Source organism: Lithobates pipiens, unplaced genomic scaffold, assembly GCF_037356315.1.
Source record: "Lithobates pipiens isolate NorthernLeopardFrog02 unplaced genomic scaffold, aLitPip1_a1.2 Scaffold_10, whole genome shotgun sequence".
Taxonomy (NCBI): domain Eukaryota; kingdom Metazoa; phylum Chordata; class Amphibia; order Anura; family Ranidae; genus Lithobates; species Lithobates pipiens.
The window spans coordinates 209451796-209474288 of record NW_027507686.1 but is presented as its reverse complement, the minus strand read 5'-3'; the positions used below and the strand labels follow the sequence as shown (position 1 = coordinate 209474288).

Sequence of the window (22493 nt, the reverse complement as noted above, 5' to 3'; positions counted from 1 at the left end):
CTGATTGCTAATACAAGGGGCATTCTTCCCACTGATCAATGTAGTCCTTCTACTGATCCAAGGGACCCTTATAAACTGGACATCCAATCCAGCAGATACATCACTCACCACAAACGTAAATGGACCCCTTACTGACCACCAATGTAATGGGGCACTTTTCTACTGACCACTAGTGTAAAGGGGTACTATTTCAATGAACATTAATATAAGGGGCACTTTTCTACTGATCACCAGTATAAAAGGTTACTATTCCACTGACAATGTAAGGGGGCACTTCTCCACTGCCCAACCACATGTGAAAGCACTAGAATTTTCCCTTTTTTTTGGCCCTTATTATTGTTTTATATGATTATTTTTACTGATGGCAGTTTTGTTGTAAAGAGTAGCTATGGTTGTTGAATATGCAAAATATTCTACATTTCTATATTCTTTTATTCATTCTTACATCTACAACTTAATGTTAATACTAATTTCCCATGATCTGTAGACATAATAGTTATTAGCAGAAGTTTCCGAAGATCTTAAAGTTATTTCAAGGTTTCCGCACTGTTAACTAGGTTGGAAAAGGTTGGTCTAATGGAACCCAAAAATTGAGCCGTATGAGATGGAAAAGATGTGTCCCTCCCCTGGCCCATTCAGCCGTGTATGCCTTTGGATAGCAGATCAATTTGCAACACAGCATGATTCTCCAAAGGTGGTGGAGAACTGATTTAAATGCACAACTTGCTGGAAGCAAATCCTAAATATAGCTTTGAATAAAACATTTCATATTTGCCTTACCTAGAAAGAATTGGTAACTTAAAAAAAAATCGGCCTAAAAATATTATTAACTTTGTAGCTATTTATAAAAAGAAAAAAAGGTAAAAATTCTGCTTGCATAGAAAAGTCCTACTAACATTTACCTGTCCCGTAGATGAACTTTGCTGTCTTGTTGGGATAATTACTTAAAAATCTTCAGCATCTGAACCCTTCTAGGGGTGTTGGCTTTCTGGTTGCCCGCTGTACTTTTTGGTTAATTCATTTGGCCCCTACGTTGTCACTACTGGGTCCTGTTAAAGTTGTAGAAGCCGGCAGATGACCACAGAGCCCAGCAGGGTATGCAGGCATTAGATACTCTAAAAAGCGTCAGATGCAGAAGGTATTTCAAGAAGTTCATGGCCCCTTGCAGACGGGGTGGACTCAGTCAAGCAGATCCGCCTGCTCAGCGGGGGATCTCCGCTGATCCATGCTGAGCAGGCAGATGACGCGTCTGTGTCTGCTCCGCTATGCAGTGTGAAAGGGGGCTATCATATAAGGCAGTAGAGTTTGGCCAACGGGCCGGCGAGATATTAATGCTTTTCTCTACAGGCTGGGCTTTTTCTTTTTCTTTTCATTTTAAGGAAAGTTATATGCAAAAGCATTTTGCCTAAAGGGACAAGTCTAGGAAGGAGAGAACTCTAGATCGGGTGTTATAACGTATCATGATTTAAATGACTTTCCTCTGTGCTAACATTTGAGAGATCTCCATCTTACACATGCTGGCCCCAGGCACATACACATTCCCTGCATGCTTCTCTTTACCAGATGGGTTGTCTGAAATCCTCAAAGACATCTGCAGAATGCAGATGATAAGAGGCAGTACTTGAGGTTGCGGACCTCCTGATCAGTAGCCTGGAGGTGTAATTTATCTCTTCACACCCTGCAACACTCATACATCAATTTTCTTTTTCCTACACTGGCCCTTTAAGGAAAAGTATATTTTTTAACCAGCTAATTTTTTTTTTTTTTTATATTTTTAATTTGATTTATATATATCCCAGAAAAGTACACCCCTCACATTTTTGTAAATATTTTAGTATACTTTTTCATGTGACAACACTGAAGAAATTACACTTTGATACAATGTAAAGTAGTGAGTGTACAGCTTGTATAACAGTGTGAATTTGCTGTCCCCTCAAAATAACTCAACACACAGCCATTAATGTCTAAACCGCTGGCAACAAACGTGAGTACACCCCTAAGTGAAAATGTCCTAATTGGGCCCATTTTCCCTCCCCGGTGTCTTGTGACTTGTTAGTGTTACAAGGTCTCAGGTGTGAATGGGGAGCAGGTGTGTTAAATTTGCTGTTATCACTCTCACTCTCTCATACTGGTCACTGGAAGTTCAACATGGCACCTCATGGCAAAGAACTCTCTGAAGATCTGAAAAAAATAATTGTTGCTCTACATAAAGATGGATTAGGCCATTTATGGCAGACCTTTTGAGCCTGAGTGCCCAAACAGCAACACAAAACCAACTTATTTATTTCAAAGTGCTAGCACAAAATTAAACCTACCAGTGGCTCTGTATAGTGGATGGGACTGATAATCCCTCAATCCCTCGACTGATAGGCCCTAGGCTATAAGGAGAATGGCAAGACCCTGAAACTGAGCTGCAGTATGTTGGCCAAGACCACACAGTGGTTTAACATGACAGGTTCCACTCAGAACAGGCCTCGCCATGGTCGACAATGGCAGTTGTGTGGGCGTGCTCAGCATCATATCCAGAGGTTGTATTCGGGAAATCGACGTATGAGTGCTGCCAGCATTGCTGCAAAAGTTGAAGGAGTATGAGGTTAGCTTGTCAGTGCTTAGACCATACGCCGCACACTGCATCAAATTGGTCTGCATGGCTCTTGTAAAGATGATGCACAAGAAAGCCCGCAAACAGTTTGCTGAAGACAAGCAGACTAAGGACATGGATTACTGGAACCATGTCCTGTGGTCTGATGAGACCAAGATAAACGTATTTGGTTCAGATGGTGTCAAGCTTGTGTGGCGGTAACCAGGTGAGGAGTACAAAGACAAGTGTGTCTTGCCTACAGTCAAGCATGGTGGTGGGAGTGTCATGGTCTGGTGCTGTATGAGTGCTGCCGGCACTGGGGAGCTACAGCAGAGCATGAGCATGATCCCCTCCCTTCGTAGACTGGGCCCCAGGGCAGTATTCCACCATTATAAAGACCCCAAACACACCTCCAAAAGGGCCACTGCCTTGCTAAAGAAGCTGAGGGTAAAGGTGATGGACTGGCCAAGCATGTCTCCAGACCTAAACCCTATTGAGCATCTGTGGGGCATCCTCAAACAGAAGGTGGAGGAGAGCAAGGTCTCTAACATCCACCAGCTCCATGATGTTGTCATGGAGGAGTGGAAAAGGACTCCAGTGGCAACTTGTGAAGCTCTGGTGAACTCCATGCCCAAGAGGGTTAAGGCAGTGCTGGAAAATAATGGTGGCCACACAAAATATTGACACTTTGGGCCCAATTTGGACATTTTCACTTAGGGATGTACTTACTTTTGTTGCCAGCGGTTTAGACATTAATGGCATGTTGTGTTATTTTGAGGGAACAGAAAATTGACACTGTTATACAAAGCTGTACACTCACTACTTTACATTTTAGCAAAGTGTCATTTCTTTAGTGTTGTCACATGAAAAGATAGAATAAATGTGAGGGGTGTACTCACTTTTGTGATAGAGATATGGAAAGAGAGAGAGAGAGGTGGAAAAAGAGAGAGAGAGAGAGACAGAGATAGAGATGGAAAGAGAGGGGGACGGAGAAGAAGAGAGAGAGAGACAGAGATGGAGAGAGACATTTGTAGAATAACCACTAGAGGGCGTGCTGTATTCCGCTGCAGTCACTTAGCCTCAACAGTTGTTGAGTGGAGACATCTGCTATATGTATTTCAGCAGGCTGCAAAACTATAGAGTTGAGAAGGAACAGTAAAGAACAGCCATTGTGTAGCCCAGTAGAGTAGTAAGCAGAGACTGCATATGTAACAATCACATCTGGCTGTCCCCATCTACATGCATTCAAATTGAAAAACAAGGTTTTTTAAACACACTGCTCAGGTTTTCACCAAGCTAAACCTTTACATATAAATCTAAAAAAAATTAACCTTTTGTTTTTTTGTGTTTATACGAAGTCAATATAAAACATGTACACTATATATTGTTTTTCCAGTCTAAAAGAAATGCAGTGCTGTCGAAAATCAAAATCTCCTACGGAAGATGACTCCAGGAAGATTTTGAGACAAGAGTATGAAAAGCTGGGCCCCTTAAGGTATGTTTTATATGGCAACTTGCAAGTGATGCAAGTAGCCAGATACCTTTTTTGATACTGCATTATGCTGAAGATTAAATACTTTTTAGAGTGAAAACTTAAAAAGCCTGTGTAAATACTTTAGTTGTCAGGCTGAATTTCTCCAGCATCCTGCTAGGCAGTGCTGAATGGGGGTAGGGGGTAATGAGCAGGGCCATTTCAACATATCTATGAACTCCTATTAGAACTGCAGGAGTAATTGTTAAAAAATCGCAATCTCGATTCAACCCCCCTTGCGATCTTAATCCAGCATTTCCACAATTCATTGATGTAACAAGTACAGAGCCATTCTCTGCTCACTCACATCTGTCAAAAAACAACAAAATGTTTATCAACATTGCTCAGTGCTGGAAGATAAAAAGAAACATTGTAACATTTAGTTATTTTAGATTTCATTCAAAGGAATGACCTTCTGTCTGTAAATTAAGGCAATTTAACCACTTAAAGACTGGGCCCTTTTCTGACACTTGTTGCTTACAAGTTAAAATCAGTATTTTCTGCTAGAAAATTACTTAGAACCCCCAAACATTATATATATATTTTTTTTAGCAGAGACCCTAGAGAATAAAATGGCAGTCATTGCAATAATTTATGTAACACTATTTGCGCAGTGGTCTTTCAAACGCAATTTTCTTTGGAGAAAATACACTTCAGTGCATTTTAAAAAAACTAAACAGTAAAGTTAGCCCAATTTTTTGTATAATGTGAAAGATGATGTTACGCAGAGAATCGTGATCTTTATTCTAAGCAAAAATATAGTGATTCTCATTTTTCCCAGAATCGTGCAGCTCTAACTCCTGTGGACATTTATGGGGCTGTGGGCAGAGCCTAGGCATGGCTATGTCAGCATCTAAAGCCTCATACACACTGCTAGTTTTTTTTTTTTTCTGGTTGAATCAGGTCAGAGCCACTGTACTAACAATCCGATGTTAGTACCGCAATCTCCCCTACTGTGCTATTGCGTTCTGACAGGCGAATGGTCGCCCCCCTCCCAGAACACTCCAGTCATCTCAGAGCACTGATCAGAAGCTGGTCTGCAGACCTTTTTTGGTCATGACCCTTCGACAGAAGCCGGCTGAACGTCTGGCTGCCGTACACACGGCCCAAATGTCGGCCGTTTCTATTGAATCGACCGATGCCTCCCAACGTTCGGCCCATGTGTTCTAGGTTTAAGCAGCTACAGCAGCAACACGGGTGATAGTGATTGTACTGTGTAAGCAAGAGTGGTGTCCTCCTATCACAGTAAGTGCCCATCTAATGGTTCTACCAGAAGGATTGACAGGCATTTACAAAATATTCCAGAAAAGTAGAGAGCCCAGTCTAACTTGCATGGGCAGCCTCAGCATGTGTGATTTTATAGTTTGACCATAGTTCTCCAATTTTATAATTCTAGGTCCTTATCATGATGCCGTATTGTTTGGAACATCTGCATTCTAAAGATCTGGCAATAAATGTTTTTTTTTTTTTTCCTTGCAGCTACCAGGAGGTTGTAACGCTCACAATCTTCCTGTTAATGGCCTTGTCTTGGTTCACCCGGGATCCCGGATTTGTCCCAGGTTGGGATTCACTGTTTGGACTGTGAGTTGTGCTAGGTGGATAACACAATTTTTTTAATGATTTCTGTCACTCCTCTTTAATTTGATGTACACTTCATGAATGTTTATGTACAATTATTAAATATGTCACACAGCAAGGCCAAAGCTAAACAGGAGCAGCAAGACAGATTATAGATTATTAGATTATTACCATAAGGTTGCAGCCCCGATGAATGAATTCCCCTCCTTAGCTGCTATAAAATACTGCGGCAGACTAAACCTGTGCCTGAGCACTTCTTAAAGCAGAACTAAAGTCCACCATACTTACATCTGCTTCAGCAGTTGAATTCCTGTGAGATTGATTGCTGGCAACGGCATCTTCTTCCTGGCTTCTCATGGGTTTCCGGTCTTTGGCCACTTCGATTTAGCTGGCATTGGGTGAACTCACTCACTCTTATGTGCAGGAGTGAAGTAATCCCAGAACACGGGTACTGTGCCAGAATGTAAACGGAGCTACACATGTGCAGCTCAGTGTATATCCTACATAAAACTTTGAGCAGGCAGGTAGGTTTATTTTATTGAAGAAGAGACATTGCATGTTTATTCTGCAATAAAGAACCTTCCTGCTTACAGGTTTTTTATTTCAGACTTTAGTTCCGCTTCATTTGTATGTCTGTTTTGCTTTATAAATGTATCTCATATTGAATGCTAAGATCGCTTTCATACCAGCCCACACACAAAAACCTGTATGCTGGAGTACCTTGTGTAGGGGAGGTGAGGGGTGGTGCGATGTTTTGTTAAAACACACACTGTTTTACATTTTTTTTTATACCTTTTTTATTGAAGTTTCACAAAATAACACATCACTCACCTTCATGCACTGCAGTGCATTGCAACACAGTGCAGTTATATGCGTTGTGTAAACATGCAGCATGTCTGCATTATTAATGCAGTGTTAGGCCCCATTCACACCTGAGCGTTTTGTAGCTTGAAACCTGAAGCTACAAAACGCTGGAGGGGAAAAAATCTATTATTCTCAATGGAGATGGATCACATCTCCAGTACAAGTCGCCTGTAGCCGAACGCCTGAAGCTCAAACAAGTTCTGGACCCTTTTTTGTCGCTCGAATTGGGCAGATTTGGGTGTTTTTCTTCTTTTTACATTGGTGACTTTTTGTCCTGCACAAAATTGTGGTAAAAAAACGCTAAAATTGCGGTAAAATCACACCCTATGCTCAGGTGTGAATGGGGCAATTGTTTTCTATGTGCCCTTGCGTTGAACTTGCACAGATCTAGGCTAATCAATACAGCTCAAGCCACATGGTGTAAACAAGCTCTTAATCTGCCTCAGGCATTTGCAGATTTCTTTGCTATCCAGGATTGCATGTGCAGGGGTCTCAAATACAGCCTGAATAGCGCCTGCGTTTGTTGCCGAGTTGCATGCTATGTCCCCCTGTCTGTTTAGCTTGTATCCTGGTTGCACACAAACTTAGGATATTGCCATTTGAGAGATTATACAAGCTAAAAAAAGAATCATTTAATTACTAATAGATAAAGAATATATATACTGTAAAGGAAGAGAGTAGAGGAATATCGGTTCCATTGATTTCATTGTTTGAAAGCAGGAGGATGTGTCAGTGGGCTACGAGAGCACTCATCAGTGCCCTTGCAACCGATGAAAATACAAGTTCATCTGCCGTGGTGGAAGATGGTACTTGTAGTTTGTTCATTCGCTACTACCAGACCACTTTTTACCAGTTTACAAATAAATCTGGGGGTAGTTAACCTTTACTGGCACAGCAATTTTTATTTATTTTTTGCTTCTCGCTAATAGAATCCAAATTATTCCTTTCCATCCTTACATTTTCAAACCTACTTTAGATAATGACGTCTGAAATCTGACTGTATGCTATGGGCAACGCAAACCTTTCCTGTAATGGTGTTGGTATGCAGCCCCCCCCCCCCCCCCCCCCCCAGGATGTTTTCCTACAGTGATGTAACATTTTATGCCTTTTTATTTTATGTCTTTCTTTGAACAGGAAAGGGTATAAGTCGGACGCTACCTCAGCTATTCTCTTTGGATTTCTGTTATTTATTATACCTGGACGCAAACCCAGCTGGCTGCGTTGTAGATCAAGAGGTAAGTTGTATATAGCGGTATTGTAGGTGTCTGGTTATTAAGCTTTGCATGCAAGTTTGTTTAAAGCAACACTCACAAAATAGACTTGGTTTTAAGGATTTGGTTATCCTGAGCATTTGTATGCAAATGTCCTGTCCAAATTGGCCTGTCACTCCACTTAAAGTGATACTAAAGTCTGGTTATTTTTTTCTTTAAAAATAATAACACAAAGCTGACTCAATTCTCCCCTTCTCGGGTCCCTCGCCAGCGCTCCTGGCCTTTCCATCCTGTTAAGTTCCCCCACAGCCAGCAGCTTGCTATGGGGGCACCCGAGCATAGCCGCAGCTCTGTATGTCCGTTCAGACGTGGAGCCAAGGTTTGGCCCAACCCCCTCTCTCCTCATTGGCTAACTGACTTTGACAGCAGTGGGAGCCAGTGGTGCCTCTGCTGTGTCTCAGCCAATCGGGAGGGAGAGTCCCAGATGACTGAGGGACTCATCCACATCGTTTGATTGGGATGGGGCTCAGGTAAGTAGGTAAGGGCTGCTGCACAGAGAAGTTTTTTTTTATAGTAATGCATAGAATAGATAGAAATCCTTCTGACTTTAGAACCACTTTAAGATGACTTATTCATGTGCACACCAGTCTATACCTCTGCTATAGTAGCCTGTGTTGGCTATAGTGACAAGGGACTTCTAAGCGTCTGATGTTTCAATATAGTACATGCGTTCCATTCGTGGGTTACATCCATTTCTGCTAAACCTTCTCTGCTGGCTTTGTGTTGTTGCTGGTTTGAATGACCTAAAATATATTTTTGGTTCCATTACCTTGCCTTTATATCTACAATGCCCTTGTTTTGTTTTTTTATTCTAGAAAAGTCTAAGCCTTCCCAGTCTGGGGAGTACACATCGATGATCACCTGGAAGGAGTTTGAAGAATGTATACCTTGGCATATCGTTATATTGGTTGGAGGGGGTTTTGCCTTGGCTAAGGGATGTGAAGTGAGTCATTCACATATATTGAATAGCTATATGCACTTCTCTACAGTCAATACAACCTACTTTCTAAATGTACTCATACCTTCCAATTATCATATCCCTTTAAGCCCTTGTACACACGGTAGGACATTCCGACGGAAAATGTCCGATGGGACCGTGTTGTCGGATAATCCGACCGTGTGTGGGCTCCATCGGACTGTTTCCGTCGGAATATCCGACTGACAACATTTTAGAGCTGGGCTATAAAATGTTCCGACAACATGGTCCGATCGTTTGTAGAGAATTCCGATCGGGCAAAGTGCCACACATGATCAGATCAAATTCCTAGACCAAAGCTATTGGCTACTAGCCCGAACGTAGTTCCGTCGTAACGAAATAACATCATCACGTTAGAAACGATCAGATTTTCCGACGGATTTTGTTGTCGGAATGTCCGACCGTGTGTACAAGGGCTAAGAACTTCACCACAGTGGCACCGCCATAGTCATGTCCCATCTTCCACCTACTGTCAGTAACTCAGAATTCAGTTTGTATCATAACCGGTTCCCGACCAGCGCACACCGATGTACGTCGGCAGAATGGCATGGGCAGGCATATTGACGTACAGGTACATCCAATCTCTAATGTCGCCCTGCCATCGCGAGTGCGGCGTGCTGGTTCGGGACCCCCGTGAGTCTGGTTGCGGGTCTCGCGGACTCGATCGGCGCGGGCATACCCGCGATTGTCTCAAGGGGCGGCTGAACGGAGAGATGCTGTTATAAACAGCATCTCACCGTTCTGCCTAGCAACTAGTGACGCTGTTCTCTGCTCCATGTGATTGGAGCAGAGATCAGTGTTCACTAAATGAAAGCCCAGCCCCCAACAGTTAGTAACACACCCCTAGGAACACTTAACCCCTACACTGCCACCCACTGGTTAACCCCTTCACTGCCAGTGTAATTTACACAGGAATCATTGCATTTATATAGCAGTGATTGCTGTATAAATGACAGTGGTCCCAAAAATGTGTCAAAAATGTCAGATGTGTCCGCCATAATGTCGCAGTCACAATAAAAATCGCTGATCGCCGCCATTACTAGTAAAAAAAAATTATTAATAAAAATGCCATAAAACTATCCCTATTTTGTAAACGCTATAACTTTTTCGCAAACCAATCAATAATCGCTTATTGCGATTTTTTTTTACCAAAAATATGTAGAAGAATATGTATCGGACTAAACTGAGGGAAAAAAAATTTTTTTATATATATTTTTGGGGGATATTTATTATAACAAAAAGTAAAAAATAATGCGTTTTTTTCAAAATTGTCGCTCTATTTTCATTTATAGCACAAAAAATAAAAACCGCAGGGGTGATAAAATTCCACCAAAAGAAAGCTCTATTAGTGGGGAAAAAAGGACGTCAATTTTGTTTGGGAGCCATGTCGCATGACCGTGCAATCGGCAGTTAAAGCGACACAGTGCCGAATCGCAAAAAGTGGTCTGGTTTTTGACCAGCAAAATGGCTCTATCACATGGGATGTGTCTCTAAATATAAACTGATGAGCTGCTTGCCAATTTTTCTTTTGCCTCTATGTACATACATAAAAGAGAGCTGTTGAAATAAAACACTTTCCAGGCATCTACTTGTAGTGCAGGTTAAAAAAAATAGGTTGACTCTTAAGGACGATGCCTTTTTTTTATCTTTACTTTTTTTTTTTTTTTTTTTTTTTTTTAGTGCCTAGTTTTTTCGTTTTTTTTTTTTTGTCTTCTATCTACTCTGCCCCTTGGAGCTAAATCACGGGGATCTCCATGATTAAGCTCCAAGGATCAGAACAAAACGCATTGGGAGCATGGCCTGGTTGGAGTCCAGGCTGAGGCTGCCATTCATCTCACTTCATGCACATGGGTCTGCTTCATGATGTGCGGCTTATGACATTGATGCAGCTTGGAGCTAGGATGAGCTCCCTGTCCATGCCTGTCCATGCCTGTACTGCCTCCCTGTCCCTGCGGTCTAGTTGGACTTACCTCCTCTACCTGAGTGGCACTAAATTTTGTCTTTTTGGGTCACACTGTACTTTAGCCTGCAGCACTGATCAGTGTATTCTGACGGCGGGGAAGCCTGCCCACTGTCAGAATACAATGACACAATAGAAGGATTCCTCATTCACCTTGAATGTGTGGATGGGGGGATCGGGTCTGTTTTTTTTCCTTTTAGCCTGCTTGAACTAAAAAAACACGGACTAATCTATGGCTAGATAAGGTCTGTTGACTAGGCAGTGCAAGAGACATTGTAATAAGGGAATTGTGGAGGCTGTCATAACTGGCTTGAAGAAAATGCTTTATGCCTGATTGTGCTTTTGAGTGTTCTTTTCCTCCATGCTTGTTCTGAATCAGGAAGTCAAGCCAAAGCGTCAACATGACTGCCAGGGAACTAGCATTCTTAAAAGCAGATGCCTTTTGCGATTCTGATATAACAGAGACCCTTGAAAGAGGAGCAGCAGCAGATGGATGAGGTCATCTCTCTGCTCAATCTACTGTTTCCTCTTATCGGTTTTTTCCTTGTCAGCATATTTACCTATAACAGTGCACCTGATTAGCTCTAAGTCCTGCCCATTCATCTCCCTTCCTGAATGCTGTTATAAAGGGCATTGCATTATGAATTGATCATGAATATATGGCTTCATTAATTGGTGTATTTTATATCTGCCTTGAGTTTAACTTTAACTCTTGCTTATTTTTCTTTGCACAAATATAAGCATTATACTGTATACAGACCATAATTGGCAGTATAACGTGGTAACCTGTATTAGCCAATTCGATATTAGTGTTCAAATTGGTGGAGCATATTTGATTGACTGCTGTGCATTACTGCGCTTTGCACTTTATTGAACCCATTGTAATGAATGTATAGTAGAATTGTTTGAATAGTACAATAGTACAATGTTAATCTTTTTTTTTTCTTGGTTCAGGTCTCTGGCCTTTCAACATGGGTTGGACACAAGATGGAACCTTTAAGCAGCCTGCCTGTCTGGGTGATTGTACTGATCGTCTGTCTACTGGTGACTTCTGTTACAGAAGTGGCAAGCAACCCGGCCACTATTACCATATTCCAACCCATCCTTTCTTCTCTGGTATGTCACAAATTCAGAAACGGTGTGCAAAATTTCATTTTTAGTGCACTTGTAGATATGACATAACCATTGCCTGATTGTCACCTGATCCACTTATGAAGCAGTCTCCTACCTGTGGGTGGCCCCTGAGCTGCTATTGGAAGAAAAAAGTGATCAGAGGATAGAAGCAGAATCTGATTACTACTGCCCCACAATTGGCAGTCTCTGCTGTGCTCCTTCCAGCTCCTGCCCCCTTACCCATACATTGCCAATGTTTTAGTTCAGAAGAGTGGCCCAAACAAGTTTGTAAAGTTCTGTGCTCCATTTTCAGGTTGGTTGCTCCTCCATGTTAAAGTGGCTGTAAAGGCAGAAGGTTGTTTTATCTTAATGCATTCTTCAAATCGGCTTCCGGTGCAGGCGCCAGCATCTTCATTAAGAGAAACCGACAGTAAAGCCTTGAGGCTTCACCGCCAGTTTTCAACTGCACATATGCACAGGTCACGCTGCGCTTTCTGAATGGTTCTGCCTTCTTCTGGGAACTGTGCGTGTCTCAGAAGGCAGCGAGAGGAAGGAATAGGGGCCGGATCATACTCGTTGGCAGTGGAGGGGGAGGGTGCCAACAAACGGAGCTTCCCCTTTTAGTCGGAGCTCCGCTTTAAGCAAATAAAAAACACCTAAAGTGGTTCTAAAGCCTTAAGGTTTTTCACCTTAATGCATTCTATGCATTAAGGAGAAAAAACTTCTGTCTTACAGCTTCCCCCCAGAGCCCCTCTTTCTTACCTGAGCCCAGTCTGATCCAACGACGTGTACAAGAACAGTGGCTCCCCCCGTCGTTGGGCAGATCGATGCCAGTGGGGGCCAATTGGCTCCCCCTGCTGTCAATCAAATGCTGTGACATGGAAGCGTGGGGTGGTGCCATGCCACCCGCTCTCTGTCAATAGAAGCAGGCAGGGCGGCTTGGGAGCGAACACGCACGGGTGCCCCATGGAAAGCGGCTGTCTGTTGGGGCCACCTGCCAAAAAGAAGAGGCTTGGAGTGCCGGTGGGGGACCCCAGAAGAAGAGGATTGGGGGCTGCTCTGTGCAAAAATATTGCACAGAGCAGCTACACTTTGCGGGTGGTTTTAACCCTTTTTCAGCAGCTAGCAGGGGTTAAAACTGCCCCACTGATGGCTGCATAGGGCCGGTAAAACGACGGTAAAACACCGCTAAATATATTGGTGCTTTACCGCCAGCGCCCGCAATGCCCCAGTGTGAAAGTAGCCTAAGTGTCATTTCATGAGATAATTTATGAGGGCGTGTTTAGGGATGGAATTAGGAGTGGGGCAGGGTAGGGGTTGGGTAGGGCAACTGGTGGCGAGTAACCCTTAAGGCCTGGCTAGTAGCTCAGGACTTAAAATTTTGAGCCCTGATTTACACTACACATAGATTTTACAGTGTAGATGAACATGCAGGTACAATCCACAGCCACCCCAGAGAGTTCCATGAACTCCGAATCTGCCCATACAAGATACATTGATAGATTAGATGGCTCCTGCCTAAATGATATATTTATACACTTTTACTAACTTTCTTAGCCACATTCTGACGCCCCCTTTAAGCTCGCCCCTTCCCCATTGAGTTAGTATTTTTGAATTGTGCTTGCATGCTAGAGATAATTATTGTGTGTGTACAGCTTATAGAAGCTTTACTATATCATTATTTAGAGGATGTAGTTACTGACTGTCTTGAAGGGTAATTGGTATTTTACCAATGTAAATCTCAATGCCAGAAACTGTTCTCATGCAGATATGACTGGATTGCTATGATTTTTACACAGCTTGGGTTTTGGTATTTCCAGCAAAATTCCAGCCAATAATAACAAGATAAGCATGAAGACATTGTTAAAAGATGAAATAAAAAAGCAGTTTTTGTTGCAATATTCCCTTTCAATACAGAGATTTCCCCTGCAATATTTTTTTCTGCTGATGGCGTAGCATCATTCAACCCTTTTTTTTTTTTTTTGTGAGCCTAGATCCTCCTGGACCTGGCCCAGTCTGGTGACTGGGTAAAGCCATCTTTGTTCACACTCCTTCATTTGTATATGCCTAGTTGGGTTCCAACCTACAGTCCAGGATGGACTATTGTTATTGTTCTACAAGCCCTGATGAAGGGGGAGTATTGAGCCCCCGAAACACATTGGCTTTTGTTGCAGAATAAAATCTTTTAAGCCCCGTACAGATGGGGTGAATATTGGGTGGTATAAGCCATGTTCAATCGATACATGTGAAATAGACATATGTGGAATTTTCCACTTGTTTTTAGATATGTTTCCACCTTAAAGGAGTTTTAAAGTTTCGTGGTTTTTCACCCTAATGCACTAAAGTGAAAAACCTTCTGTGGTGCAGCTTCCCCCCAGAGACCCCCTTTTTACTTACCTGAGCCCGATCATTCCAGCAACAAGAACGAGCCCAGCAGTTCTCGGGTCCTCATTGGATAGACTGAGCCATTGGCTCCCACTGCTTTCAATCATATCCAGTGACATGGGGGACGGGGCTGAGTCCTGCTATCTATGTCAATAGACGCAGCAGCAGGACTCGAGAGTGCGCCCACACGAGTTCCCCCATGGAAAGTGGCTCTCTGTGGGGGCACTTGATGCGGAGGAGGAGCCAGGAGCGCCGCCGGGGGACCCCAGAAAAAGGGAATCGGGCCCGCTCTGTGCAAAACCCTTGCACAGAGCAGGTAAGTATAACATGTTTGTTATTTAAACAAAAAACAAAAAAACGACCTTTACAATAAAGGACCTTTACAATCACCTTAAAGTCCCACTACCACTATATTTAATTTTTTGTATGCTTACATTGTCAAGGGATATGTGGTACCTAGCTGGCCCTCCCACAAACCACTTCATTGTATTAATAATTACATGATCTGTGTCTTTAATATCTCCATAGCTTCTAATATTTAATTAATCTGTGCATTTTTTTCTCCCTTTGATTAAAGGCTGAAGGAATCGGAGTGAACCCCCTTCTAGTAATTATACCAGCTACAATAAGTGCCTCATGTGCATTCCTTTTGCCTGTTGCCAATCCTCCAAATGCCATTGTATTTTCATATGGCCATTTAACTGTGCCAGACATGGTGAGTAGATCATACCAATTAATTTTTTTAATTTTTTTTTGGGGTTTTGTTTTTTTTAAATGGTGCAAACGCAAACAAAAGTTTTCAGGAAAAAAGGAGAATACATATTTTGGTCACTTATACACCACACAGTGCATAGCACTTGTAAAAGTGGATAACAGAATAATATATCTATATATACTGTTACCACCATTTTTAGTGGCAGGCTACTGTAGCTGTAAAAGATGGCTACAACATGCTTTTGCAGGTACAGCTTGGAAGAAATCAGAAGATCTTATATTTTTAAATTTGGACTTGCGGCACAAAAAATATTTTTTATTTATGTTCCTCAGTTGCCATGAATGATGTAAAACCCACTTTGTGTGGGCCAAATTCCAAGTAGCAGTGACCCAATCACTGTACTGCATATAGCCTGTGCAGAGAGCAGAGCTGTGAGAGGGGTTAAGCAAGTCCATCCACTACAGGCTGCCAGAGGAAAGCTGCAGAAGGTTGCGGAGACACGACCAGTCACCCTGCACAAAGAGAGAGAGAGAGAGCAGCAGTGACTGGTCTTTATTACAGGAAACTCCTGAACAGGGGCAAAACGCAGACATTGTGGCATGCAGGATTACTGCACAGATCTGAAAGAAATACGTAAAGAATTCTAAAATTCAAATAACTATACACACGGTATCTTATGTTTTTTAAATTGAAATCAGAGCTAAAAAAAATCTTGTCTAAAGTAAAGCTTTTGATAAACTTCTCAAAAGTATTGCTTTTACACGCACATGAACATTAAAGCGGAGGTCCACCCTAAAGTGGACCTTCCGCTCATCGGAACCCTCCCCCCCTCCGGCGCCACAATTGGCACCTTTCAGGAGGGAGGGGGGTGCAGGTACCTGTACAGCACAGATATCTTCACCCACTTCCAGGATAGCTCTCTGCGGAAAGGGGCGTACATTACGCCCCTTTCCGAAGGTTCCCCGCTGCCTGCTGGGAAACACACAGATCCCAGAGGCAGCGGGTCCATTCTTATTGCGCAGTGCGACTCGCGCATGCGCAGTAGGGAACCGGGAAATGAAGCCGAAAGGCTCCACTTCCTGATTCCCATAACCAAGATGGCGGCGGCAGCTACCGAGAGACGATCGAGAGATCGGCTTCGGGTGCCGACATCGCGGGCACGCTGGACAGGTAAGTGTCACTATTTTAAAAGTCAGCAGCTGCAGTATTTGTAGCTGCTGGCTTTTAAAAAAAAACGCGGACTCCCGGCGGACTCCCGCTTTAATGGCATCCTAGTCTTAGGCCTCTTTTACACGGCTGATCCGTTCAGGTCCGCCTGTCAGTTTTTCAGGCGGACCTGAACGAATGCTCCATAGAGGTCTATGGAGCGTCGGATGTCAGCGGTGACATGTCCGCTGACATCTGACCCGCTCCGATCCGAAAAAGTGTGACGGAGGAAAAACCTACTTTTCCATCCGTCATCGGATCGGGTGACAACGGACTGTGCGGTCCGTCGCCATCCGATCTCCCATAGGAGGAGAACGGCGCTCTTACAGGTCCGCTCCTGCGCACAGTGCAGAGACAGACCTGTTATCTTCCTGCTACGTCGATCCTCGCTGAGCAAGCGGATATCCACAGGGCAGATCATCACTGATCCGCCCCGTGTGAAAGAGCCCTTAGTCTGTAGGGTTCAATATTGAGTTGGCCTACCCGTTGCAGCTATAACAGCTTCAACTCTTCTGGGAAGCCTGTCCACTTAGTTTAGGAAATGGGAATTCCCAGCATTGGGAATGGTTGACCATTCTTCCAGAAGCGCATTTGTGAGGTCAGGCACTGATGTGGACGGGAAGGCCTGGCTCGTAGTCTCCACTCTAATTCATCCCAAAGGTGTTTTATCGGGTTGAGGTCAAGACTATGTGCAGGTCAGTCAAGGTCCTCCACCCCAAATTCGCTCTTCCATGTCTTTACAGGCCTTGCTTTGTGGCACTGGTCCAAATAATTTGGTGGAGGGGGGAATTATGGTGTGGGGTTGTTTTCAGGGATTGGGCCATCCCCAAACTGTTCCCACAAAGTTGGGAGCATAACATTTTCCAAAATGTCCCTTCACTGGAACTAAGGGACCAAACCCAACCCCTGAAAACAACCCCACCCCATAATCCCCCTCCACCAAATTATTTGGACTAGTGCCACAAAGCAAGGTCCATAAAGACATGGATGAGTGAGTTTGGGGTGGAGGAACTTGAATGGCTTCAACCCGATAGAACACCTTTGGGATGATTTAGAGCGGAGATTGCGAGCCAGGACTACTCATCCAACATCAGTGCCACAAATGCGCTTCTGGAAAAATGGTCAAACATTCCCTATAGACACACTCCTAAACGTTGTGGACAGCCTTCCCGGAGGAGTTGAAGCTGCATTAACTGCAAAGGGTGGGCCAACTCAAAATTGAACCATACAGACCAAAACTGGGATACCATTAATGTGCATTTAAGGCAGGCGTCCCAATAATTTTGACAATATAGTGTATATTGTAATTGAACATAGCACACATTGGCTTTTTGCCAATACTTAATCTTTCTTTTCTTTTTTTTAGATGAAAGCGGGACTGGGGACAAACCTTATCAGCATGCTGACGTTATGTTTTGGACTTTATACATGGGGAATACCTATGTTTGATCTAGACAACTTCCCAGACTGGGCATCACACAATGTATCAACAGTAGCATCTCCGTAATGACATTTTTGTATCTACATTTTCTAACTGGAACAATGCAAATTCAGACTGACTTTTTTGGCACTAAATTGGCCGAGTTTCCATTGCCTGAGTCCCCAAACACTCCTTAGACACATCTGTCTACCGGTTTCCACCCTGTGAAGTCATTGTTGGCCAAACATCAGGAGCACAAGGGTTTGCAGGAGACTTGTAACCTCATCGAGACTTGAGGCTTGGTGATGTCACTTGTGTCTGGAAATCCCTTAAAGCCCAACTGAAGTCCTAGAAATAGATATTAAGCCAGACATGAGGCTCAGTTTAACACCAGTATAAGGAGCCTTGTTTCCAAAAAGAAAACTCAGCTGAGTCCTGTGAGATTCAAATCTGGTTACATGGCTGAAATTAAAGCTTCTTATCCTTGTGTAAAGCTTTATGAATTGGGCCCACTTTTGTTAAAGGGTAAGTTCACCTTTACAGAAAACTCTGTAAGGTGAACTTACACAGGTGCCATAAAATACAGACATACAGGAGTGAAAAGAAAAGGTATAAGCCCTTGTACACACGGTCGGAGATTCCGAAGGAATGTGTCCGATCGGACCATTTTGGCGGATATTCCGACTGTGTGTGGTCTCCATTGGACTGTTTCCGTCGGAGTATCCGACGGACCAAGTTTTCCAACTTGTTGGTAAAGTTTTCCGACAAAATGCTCCGATCATGTGTAGAGAATTCAGATCGGACAAAGTGCCACACATGCTCAGATCAAATTCCTACACCAAAGCTATTGGCTACTACCGACCGTGTGTATGCAACAGTTTTGGACAAAATCCAATGGATTAGGTTGTCGGAATCTCCGACTGTGTGTACAAGGGCTAAGACTACAATTGGGCTTTGAAGTGATTTGGCCCATAAAACGTGTGCTTTCATTGTCCAGGATTTTTTTTAAATGAATTAAGTGAATCCAATTCAGAAGGCCTTTTGGTAAATTGGAGTATTCCTCCTTTACTAGATCACGTGTAGTTTTACCAGTAGCACCTTCTTTCTCTTCCCTGACTGACTTTACATTGTTGTTCGGACAGTGGGAAGAGATGTACAAATTGGTATTACTTGTATCAACCAATCAAATTGTATCTTTTTGTCAGACTAGAGCAGTCAGAAGGATGAAAGATGTATTAAAGAAATTTGGAAAGATATCCCAGGAATCTTAAGATTATACTAGTGTCATAGGGGTATGTGACTAGGATATCCGGATTCTTAAGCCCTGTACACACAGGCCATATGCTGCCCGACATCGGCCGGTAAAAAAAAAAAAAAAAGGGCCAACATTCGGCCTGTGTGTATGCCAGCCGGTCCAACAGAAGCCAGCCGTTTGGCCGTCTTCTGTCGGACGAGCATGCTGGAAAACCAGCAGCCAACCGGCTCCCCATCAGCACTCTCAGCCCATGGCTGAAAGCGCTGATCGGAGTTTTTTTGGCGGGGGGGGGGGGGCGGTCACCCTGTCAGCACACAACAGCTCAGCAGGGGAGATCACTGTACTAATGTTGGATGGTTAGTACAGTGGCTCAGACCTGTCAGGTTTTTTTTTTTCGTTCGACAGACTGACATACACATGAGCCAAATGTCAGACATTTTTTTTTTTTTTAACCGACCGTTGTCTCCTGACATTTGGCCCATATGTACCCGGCTTTAGTGTGTACCAGGCTAGAAAAGGGAAAATGTGGACTAGCTTAACTCCCAGCTTTGCCCATTTATTTCAGAATTAAGAGGCTGGAGAACTAAAGCATGCGCCATGGCATGCTAACCGAGCTTCTATGATCTGTCTGAAGTGGACAATAGACTAAGGCCCCTTTCACACTGGAGTGGTGCGGGTGTCAGCGGTAAAGCGTCGCTATTTTTGGCGCCGCTTTATCATCGTTTTAGCAGCGGTATTTGGCCACTAGCAGGGCTGTTTTACCCCCCGCTTGCGGCTGAAAATGGGTTCAAAGCGCCCCTGTAGCAGCGCTTTGCCAGCGGTATAGCTGCGCTGCCCCATTGATTTCACTGGGTAGGAGCGGTTTAGGAGCGCTGAATATACCGCTCCTTCACCGCTCCAAAGATGCTGCTAGCAGGACTTTTTTTACCGTCCTGCCAGCGCACCGCTCCAGTGTGAAAGCCCTCCGGCTTTCACACTGGAGTTAAAGGAGCCGCTTTTTTCAGGCGCTATTTTTAGTTACTTACAAAAGGGATTATAAACTCTGCAGGTTGATATGTCTGGAATCTTAAAAAGTTGCTAACTTCTTCTAATTTATTTCAATCCAGCCCCTTGTGCCCTCTCCTCACATTAGACTAGAAGAACTGATCTGGTCATCCATAGCAACCTATTCTCTCTACAGTGCACTAAGTTCTGGGAGAATGAAAGGGAAAATCTGGTTGCTATGGACATCAAGAACAATCCTTATTATGGAATGACCTAGTATATAAAGTATCCATGCTGTGGAAATAGATTGGCTTTGCATGGACAAGCTTGGTGGAACAGGCCCTCAGAACAGCTGAAGAACTTTTTTCTTCTCCTTTTAGATTTGTACAAGAGATTGTAGGCAAATTTGTACAAGCCATTTCAATTATATGGCGTTCTCTCCAGTTATGATTGAAGAGTATCCAGTATCTGACATGAGATATGTTGCCATCCTCCTTCAAAAGCACCAGTTGCCTGGCTGTCATGCAGTTTCTTATCATGGCCATCTTATGAATCTCTGACCTGCAGCAAGCATTAGGCCATTGAAGTCAACACTTCAGATACACCCTTGTTCCAGGTCAGTCATTTGATAAAGACACGGCCATTTTTCCCATTCAGGGCAATGCGACAGTCTCTTTGAAACTCACTCCTGGCCCAACCTTTAATCCTCCTTCACCACTTTTCCATTCATGCGCAGTTCTAACCCCTGTGTAGGTTCTGTGTCAGATGACAATGGAGTTTACACAGGGCTGATGTAACCCCTTTGCGCCCAACATTTGGGGAAGTGCATAAGAGGTGCTGGTACCCTTTGTTTCCTTTGATACGTTTGTTTTACATTATTTTGTTTAATGCTAGTGTATGTTAGTAGTGAATATAGAGAGCTTAAATATTGTCTTGGCAGCTTCTGCCCAATGAAGGGCTTCCAAGGTCACCTTGGAATTGAAGCACCACACTGTGGTATTCAAGTACAAATACAAATTTATTCCAATGATTGTTTGCAAAGCCAAGGCATATTGGGGGCTGTAACGCCACCCTCTCCATCGGAGCTTGAAGAATATAACAAAGTGTATGTGGATTCAGTGATTGTGGTATAGTTGGATCTTTTGGAGTGTTAGCATAGCATTTGTCAGCAGCTGGTTCTGGCTAAGCCCTGGGTATTTATGGCAACTCCAACTGAGTAATGTAGCAAGTAGCTCAAGGGGGTTAATTTCAAAAAGTGAGTTTGCCCTGAATGGACAATGACTGAGTCCCTATAGATGCAAAAGGTCTACATGACATCCAGACAACTAGAATTCTCAGGAGGAATTTGGCAATGCTTGTATCGCATGGCTGTTTCCTTTAATTGTATGGTGCAATAACTGTCCGCAGTGCTGGGACAAGTCCAGCACCCAGGACAAAGATGCCAAATGGCGTCCCCCTCCCTCATTCATGATGTGCAAGCTTAGAGGATCCTGCACCCAGTAAACCATTGCGCCCAGGGCAACTGTCCCTCTTGCCCACCCCTTGTCCCGGGCCATACTGTCTGTGATCTTTATAAGCCCACCATAACAATATTTCTTCTTCCTTTTTTTTTTTTTTTTTTTAACAATGAAGAAGAATTGGAGCTTTAGAGGTAAAGCATTGTATTGAGCACTCTCAGACTATTGAACAGGTGATCTTCAAAGTGTACAGTGCAGTTACTTTTGGTGCTAAACATGGTAGAAAAGATACTAGTAAAAGTTTGTTTATGTGCTTGTCTCCCTTCCCAGGTACTGAGCAGCTGTACAGTGCAGGATTCACTGATAGCTGGTACCGCAGGGGTAAGGAATGGCTTAGCAGTGCAGTACTGAGACCTGATAATCGTAACGACTGGGGACGACAACATCCCTCCACAAGCCAGGAGCATGACATACTCAAAGCTGTTACAGATATTAAAAGCTTTTGTATGCTCTTGTTGAATTGGCATTAATCGCTCTGTCTGTGAACTGCAGCCGTATGGGCAGAACTATTATATGTTCCTTTTTGGCATGTGCTGGACAATGCTTATTTTTTTATTTGCACAGTAGGGTAAAATAATTGCATTATCAGAGGTCGATTGCACAAAAGCAATTCTGTTTTTGGGAGGATTTTTTTTACTATAAATGATGTATCTTATTAACCTGGAGATACTAACAATAGACTCCAAGTGTTTAATAATAATAATAATAATTTTGAATAAAAAATGCAGTGATTGTATTAATGCTTGTGTTGTAGCCAAATTATTTCATGCTTGGATTGGGAGGGGACTCTGCTTTAAAGTGACACTAATCTCTGATTTTTCAAAAAATCTATTCTGTATTCTATTGCTATCAACCTCCTATAAATTCCTTCTTTTATTTTTTTTTATTTTTTTGCTGCTGTAATCTGACTTAATGTTAGAGGGTGGCTGGCTACGTTTATACTCCATGATCCCTCTGTGTAAAAGAACGTAGTCGTCATCATTTGCTCACTCCTGACATGGACTATGGGATTGGTAGTGTTCATAGAGCAGTACACATGATCACAACTAACATTCACTGCTTATTCCAAACATATGAATGTGAGAGGGAAAAGGAGGACATTACATGGAGGAAGAAAAATAGATTGTGGGGCCATAA

General features: G+C 43.2%; 1 protein-coding gene across 1 annotated transcript in view; it reads left to right on the top strand.

Moving 5' to 3' along the window:
• LOC143938542 (solute carrier family 13 member 1-like) overlaps positions 1-22096 on the top strand; it is a 64063-nt gene extending 41967 nt beyond the window's left edge. The window contains exons 10-16 of the mRNA XM_077460898.1: positions 3978-4076; positions 5592-5693; positions 7689-7789; positions 8641-8768; positions 11716-11877; positions 14837-14974; positions 17547-22096. Coding sequence (XP_077317024.1) covers positions 3978-4076; positions 5592-5693; positions 7689-7789; positions 8641-8768; positions 11716-11877; positions 14837-14974; positions 17547-17687 — 871 coding nt within the window. The 3' untranslated portion in view covers positions 17688-22096. The remainder of the gene's footprint in view (positions 1-3977; positions 4077-5591; positions 5694-7688; positions 7790-8640; positions 8769-11715; positions 11878-14836; positions 14975-17546) is intronic.
• Positions 22097-22493: the final 397 nt, after the last annotated feature.